Source organism: Orycteropus afer, unplaced genomic scaffold (assembly GCF_000298275.1).
Source record: "Orycteropus afer afer isolate SDZICR_OR568_19922 unplaced genomic scaffold, OryAfe1.0 scaffold00070, whole genome shotgun sequence".
Lineage (NCBI taxonomy): Eukaryota > Metazoa > Chordata > Mammalia > Tubulidentata > Orycteropodidae > Orycteropus > Orycteropus afer.
In genome coordinates, this window is record NW_006921657.1 from 10,047,420 (window position 1) to 10,054,953 (window position 7,534).

General features: G+C 36.0%; 1 protein-coding gene across 1 annotated transcript in view; it reads left to right on the forward strand.

Annotated features, from left to right (window-relative positions):
• The first annotated feature begins 502 nt into the window (after positions 1-502).
• The window catches only part of DNAJC12 (DnaJ heat shock protein family (Hsp40) member C12), a 53,547-nt gene continuing 46,515 nt past the window's right edge, over positions 503-7,534 (forward strand). Inside the window, exon 1 of the mRNA XM_007940702.1 lies at positions 503-580. Within this exon, the coding sequence (XP_007938893.1) occupies positions 503-580 (78 nt within the window). The remainder of the gene's footprint in view (positions 581-7,534) is intronic.

The window sequence follows — 7,534 nt, forward strand, 5'->3', positions numbered from 1 at the left end:
ATAATTTGCTATCCCAGTCTTTCTTTCTACTCTTAAAGTATTTTAAAAATCTTGAAATATTTTTGATACTCATAAAAGCAACCACTAGTCATATTTCACAAACCTGAACATTTTTCCGTTTTTCTCCTATCTCTTAAGAAAAAGGCAGGCAGTTAACTTGAGGAGCTTATAAAAATACTCATTCTTTATTATCTCCTAAGAGAAATGGCATTTTTTAGGTAAACGCAAACTACAGATCCCAGGTAGCGCTGCAAGTTAGGCACGTGAGCTATTCTTTTCGCCTTTCTAAACAACCAATGAAAGGTAACGTTTACAAAGGTCTAGGATGACGTCTGGGTGTATTGACTGTGACCTGCTTTGAATCTACTTATTGCAGTTTGGGACGTGCTGCTGAGCGTGCAATCAGATTTAAAAAGGCTTTTTTTTTTTTGTTGTTGTTGTTAATTCGCAGTTTATTGTGCCTCTTGTTTCAGAGGAAAGAAAAACTGAGTTACTAGTCTAAATGGACGCAATACTGAATTACCGTTTGGAAGATACTGAAGATTATTACACGTTACTGGGATGCGATGAACTGTCTTCGGTAAGACAATGGTTAATGCTGCCCTTTTTCTCAAAAGTATTTCAAGTTTTTATTTAAGGTTTAAACTTTGAACTTTCAGTTCCATTGCCTAAAAGCCTAACTTGTATTTTAAAGCACTGTTGGCTCATAGTAAGTTAAGGATTTAAATATGTGGTGGGTCTTTACTTGAATGGTGTCCCACCTATTGAAATTTTGTGGAAGCTTCTGATTAAATATGTGTATTTTGGCACATGGCCATACACACTATTTCACAATGTACTAAAAATACACCTTTGAAATTTTATTGTAATTGTTGTTGGTTGTGTTTCTTAGTATACATTGTTGTTGTTGTTGTTATGTGCCGTCTAGTCTGCCCGACTCATAGTGACCCCTCCTTGGGTTTCCGAGGCGGTATCACTACGGAAGTAGATTGCCCCATCTTCCTTCTGAGAAGTGGCTGGTGGGTTTCAACCTCCAGCTTTCTGGTTAGCAGTCAAGTGCCTTAGGCACTATGCTGCCAGAGCTCCTTAGTATACATAGGCTATATTTTTATTTGGCAATTCATCTATAAATAAGATAAATATAAGTTTTTAGTACTGAGTGATTTAAAAATATTTTATTAAAATATGTGCTTTTATGTAAGTAGTTAAATCATGAGTCAAGACACATCCTTTTTACGTTAATATGTCAAATTGTGTGACAGAAATGACTTCTGAAAAGTGTGGCTTCTGAAAGAAAACAAATTGAAAACCTGTAGTTATTCACTTGATCTACAATGGAATAATTTTAAAAAAGTTTCTCCACAAATGTGAAGGTTGTAGAAAATTTTTGAAGTATAATTCTACCACTCAGGGTTAACGCTTAATATTTTGACATGTTAATCTTCAATTTCCTCTCTCTCTCTCTCTCTCTCAATATATATATGTATATATATTTAAGACATGTTTGGGGGAATATTGTATATACTTTTGATTCCTGCTTTTTACCCATTAACATTATTACAGGGATTTCTCTATGCTTTTAAGCATTTTCCATGTACATTTTAATGGTTGCATAATATTTCATTTTACTGTTGTACCACAATTTAATTATTCTCTTATTGTTAAATGTTTATTTCATTTATAGTTTTCCTATGTTTTAAATAGGAGCTCTGGTAGCATAGTGCCTAAGGCACTTGACTGCTAACCAGAAGGCTGGTGGTTCAAACCCAGCAGCCACTCCTCGGAAGGAAGATGGGGCAATCTACTTCCTAGTGATACTGCTTCAGAAACCCAAGGAGGGGTCGCTATGGGTCGGGTCCAACTCAATGGCACATAGCAACAACAACAACATGTTTTAAATACTGCTGCAATGAATATGAAATCTGATGACTAATACTTATTAAATAGGTATTTTGTATGTTTTATTATTAAACCAGAATTATTAATATCTAAAAGCAAAATATTTTTATAGTTACCCTTGTTTCAAAACAGCAGGAGTTTAGTAATAACATTTACTTAGTTTTCTTTTGAAAATAGCTTGCCATGTTGGACAGAGAGGATTAAAATTTCTATCTTCTATCTTCATCATGCTGTGGAAGGTATCCTAGATACCCTGAAGTTCAAAAACACAAAACACTAGAACATGTTATAATCTTCTTTTAGTTTTACATTTCCCTTTAGAATAATATGTTACTCTTGTTTACTTTGATGGTGATTAGTTTTTAGCAGTCAAGAAAGGCTATCAGCATTTCTACTATATGTATTACTCACACTTTGGATTAAACTACTGCCAAATGATTTTTAGTGGAACTAGTTAAAATCAAAGGAAAATAATTGGATTTGTTAAGTTTCACAATTTGTGTTCTTTAAAAATATTGTCATGATGGTTCATGATGTGTTAAAAGTTACTTTCTTATAATAAATATTTTGACCCATTTAGTCAGTCTTTTGTAGCGAGGTTAATTAATTGTCTTTTCAGTCTCCAAAGAAGGAGAATTAGTCATGGATAGACTCACAAAAATGATCCTATTGTTTATTTAAAATGTTTATAACAGTGTCATTTCATGGTTACCAGTTATGGTTATACTTCTCCGCATGTACAGTGGCATATATTAAAAGGAAAACAAAAGCATTGTCTCAGCATTCCTTTTTTCCTGGACTTATTATGGATTCTGTCAGTGGCATAGCATGTTAGATAACAATCATTTATTTACAACAAATGACCTCTGACAAATTTGTCACATCTTTTTATACGTACATTCCCTCTCTTCTTTTTCTGTGTATCCTTCCCATTTCAAATATTTTATTTAAATAAATATTTAAGTGTTTTCTTGATTTGTATTGGAAGGCATGTTTGGGAAGATGTTTGTATTTTACTTTACTGCAAATATCCCTTGACTTGGTGCTCTAAAATGGACCAGAATGCTTTATACTCAAAAGTGATTTAACAGCTGTAATTTCAAAGTGATTCAATTTTTAGTTCAACATATAACAATAGTATTGAGACACTTGCTTTGGTGTATAATTCTATAATTCAAAGCTTGTGTTGAAAATTAATTAAACTAAAGTAAAATTTCTTATTTTCTAATGACTATAGTATAGTAATTCTAAAGCTTTTTATTCTTAAAGGCTTTTTAAAAAAATCAGCCTTCACAAGTTGAAAGTACAATCATGAGTATAAGCAATGAGACAATTCTCCCATCTTACATCTGTTGCGTGGAAAACAACATACTCCCCATTTCAAAAAAATTTACTAAAGTGTGATCCCAAGTCACTCAGCTTTTTCTCCCTATATCGGATCATACACAAAGGGCATAGGTTATAAAACCCTCTTAAGTCATTATTAAGGAGCTCTGGTGGCCTTGTGGTTAAGGCATTCAGCTGCTAGCTAAAAAGTGTGGGGTTTGAACCCATCAACTGGTCATCTGTAAAGATTTATACCCTTGGAAACTCTATGGGAGTCTCTATGAGTCAGAACTGACTTGATGGCAGTAGGTTTTGGTAAGTTCTTATTGCTGTATATACCACACACTGGGTGTCTAAGGCATTATCCTCCCTTGTGTGGGTCTTATTTGATATTTTAATGCTTGGTCACTATTTCAGTAGTAATAATAAGAGAACTTCATGTCAATGTATTGGGCTTGAAAACTGAACACAAACCCAGATAAATGGAAATACCTATTTTTTTCCTGCTAGTTCTCACTTCTGTTCTGATTGAGGCTCTTGTTTTGGCCTCACAGTGATACTATTCACTTATAAATTTGTATATTTATCATATTCTATAGCTCATGTTCTGTTTTATTTTGAAATAAGTTTTCAGTTGTAATAGTTTTTGACTTTCACGAAGGTTGTGAAAATGGTACAGAGATTTCCTGTATACCCTTCACCCAGCTTCCCCTGAGGCTAACATTGTACCTCCAAACTCACTGTTTGATTCCAACTAATAGTGACCCTCATTGGGTTTCGAAATTGTAAATCTTTACAGAAGTAGATTGCCCTATCTTCCTTCCATGAAATGGCTGGTGGGTTTGAACTGCCGACCTTCTAGTTAGCAGCCAAGTGCCTTATCCACTACACCATCAGAGCTCCTTAACATTGTACCTAACCATAGCAAAATGATCAAAACAAGAAAATTAACATTGATATAATATTCTTAACTCAATCAGAGGCCAGCAAACATTTTTAATAAAAGGACTATCTTCTTGTTGTTATGTGCTGTCGAGTTGAACCCGACTCATAGTGACCCCTCCTTGGGTTTCTGAGGCAGTATCACTACGAAAGTAGATTGCCCCATCTTCCTTCCGAGGAGTGGCTGGTGGGTTTGAACTGCCAGCCTTCTGGTTAGCAGTCAAGTGCCTTAGGCTCCCAAAAGGACTATAGCATGAAGCAAATGGGGCACCTAGGATGTAAAATTTAAGGAGGAACTCACGCTGAGGATGGTCCAAGGGCAGAAACCTGACTGTGAGTGCTTCTTTAAATTTTGCGCCTTGGGTGCTCAATTTGCGTCATCCCATTCCTGTCCCTGAGATATATTTTAGGTTTTGTAGGCCTTATGGCCCCTGTCACAACTATTCAATGTTGCCTTTGCAAGAAAGCAACAGATGCAAACAAATGGCTATGGCTGTGTTTCAATAAAACTTTATTTAAAAATACAGGTGGTTGGTTGAATTAGATCTGTGGGTCAGAGTTTATTTGTTGGCCTCTGAACTCTACTATAAATCTTATTCTAATGTCATCTAGTTTTTCTTCCAATATCTTTTTTCTATTTATAATGTAAGCCAAGGTTCCTTATAACATTAGGTTGTCTTGACCTTTAATTTCCTTCAGCCTGACCATTTTTCATTCTTTACTTTCTATGAAAGACTTTTGAAGAGTGTTGGTCAAGTATTTTGTAGAATGTTCCTCAATTTGGGCTTGTCTGATGTTTTCTCATGATTAGATTGAGGTTATGCATTTTGGGAAAAATAACACAGAAGTGATGTTATTGCTCTTCTCAATACATCATATTGCGGGGACATGATGTCTTATTGATCTTGATCACTTATTAATCTTGATCTGGGTTAATGTGGTGTCCGCTAGATTTCTCCACTCTAGAGTTACTATCTTTCCTTTTGTGATTTAATGAAGATCTTGTGGAAGATACTTTGAAATTATACTGTTTCTCCTCAAACTTTCAGCCACTGATTTTAGCATCATTTAGTGGATCTTGCCTATAACAGTTTTTATGATGGTGTTTGCCTAATGGTGATTTTTTATTTTCTTCGTTACTTTTATATTTATTCATTGGAATTATTTTGTGAAAAAAAAGCTATCCCTTTTACCATATTCATTCATTCATTCAATTATTATTATTTGTTCTAATTATTTATTTTTATCACTATGGATGAATGGGAGCTCTGGTGGCATAGTGCCTACTGCTAATCAGAAGGCTGGCGGTTCAAACCCACCAGCCACTCCTCAGAAGGAAGGTTGGGCAATCTACTTCCATAGTGATAACACCTTGGAAACCCAAGGAATGGTTGCTGTGAGTTAGATCTGACTCCACAGCAGTGAGTTTGGTTTTGGTTTTATGGATTAAGGAATAATTATATTTTATGAGTTTTGGTGGAGTAGTGCCTAAGACATTTGACTGCTAACCAGAAGGCTGGTAGTTCAAACCCACCAGCCACTCCTTGGAAGGAAGACTGGGCAATCTACTTCCATAGAGATACTGCCTTGGAAACCCAAGGAGGGGTCGTTATGAGTCGGATCTGACTCGATGGCAGTGAGTTAGTTTTCAGTTATCACTATTTATTTTGTAGCTCAAATTGTTTCTATAGCTTATGTTATCATTTGACTAGGTTGATGTAGGAATGGCCTGTCATGGATTTCCCTCCCCTCCCTTCTTGGGGATTTTGCTAATATCTGGAGGTTTGTGGGAAAGATCCAGTTTCTAGCTAAGTGAACTGAAATGAGTGATACTAAGTAGCCCACTTATTAAGACAAGTCTTCTCTTTTCTGCAGCATATGAATTTCTACTATCAGCATTGTTGTTGTTATGTGCCGTCGAGTTGGCCCTGACTCATAGCGACCCCTCCTTGGTTCACTCTTTTAATGAGTGAGCCACAATTTTCAGAAAACCAGCACTAAAATCTACTTACATTATTGGGGAGCATCTGTCAATCTTTAATGATGTATTTATTGAACATTTACTGTGTGGCCAGTATTAGAAGTGATAGGGGAAAAAACTAAACTAAACTAAAAGGATGAGATTTGGTCCCAGTGTATAAGGGACTTGGCATTCAATTGTGCAGCCAAAGCTAACACCCAGGAGACAGTGTGAGAACTGCTAAGTGCTCTGCTGGGGGATACTGTATATGAGTGCAACAGGAATTAAAGAATATATGAAAATATCTCAGAGAAAAGAGGAGGCTTGAGATGGTCTCACTGTTGGTAGATTGGACTCATAGCGACCCCCGTGACAGAGTAAAATTATCCCAAAAGGTTTTCTAGGCTGTAATCTCTACAGAAGCAGCTTCTCCAATCTTTCTCCTGAGGAGCTGCTGGTTGGGTTAAAGCACCAAACTTTAGGTTAACAGCCAAGCAGTTAACCATCACCCACTGTTGTCGAGTTGATTCCAACTAGATGGTCATATTTTAGACGCACAGAAGGAGAGACAGAGGGCGTTTGCATGGGGAGAGGAAGCTAGAGCAAACCCATGCAAGTGGGAATCAGATTAGCCCCCACTGTACACTAGAATATTTCTTGACACAGACCAATATTGTGCTAATAGGATATAGGAGAGAGAAATTTTCAAGTTTTAAAATTAAAGTTCTAAAATTCATACTAAATATAGAAAGTGTGGAGTATGACGAAAACACAAAGAAAAATGTTAACCTAAATTCTTAACATTTTGGAGCATGACATATATATGTCATTTATGTATGCATCTATGCCATATCCATGTATGCATGTATATATAAGTACACATATCTATTTGTGTATATATTTACATGTATATTTGTATATATGTTTAGAGTCAGATTACTTAGGTCCAAATCTTAGTTCTGCCACTTACAACTTTGGGAAAATTACTTAATCGTCCTGTGCTTTGATTTCCTAATCTGCAAAATGGTAATAAAAATAGTCACTACCTCAATGAGTTGCAAAGATTAAATGAGATACTACATGTAAAGTAGTTAGAGAAGTGCCTAACACATGTTGTTGTTATGTGCTGTTGAGTCAGACCTGACTCATAGTGACCCCTCCTTGGGTTTCCGAGGCGGTATCACTGTGCAAGTAGATTGCCTGACTTTCCTTCTGAGGAGCAGCTGGTGGGTTTGAACTTCCAGTCCTTTGGTTAGAAGTCAAGTGCCTTAGGCACTATGCTACCAGAGCTCCTGCCTAACACATAGTCAGTCTCAATTAATATTAGCTATTATTATTACCATTATTCTATTATATACAGCTATGTTGTTGTTGTTATGTGCCGTTGAGTCAGCCCTGACTCATAGC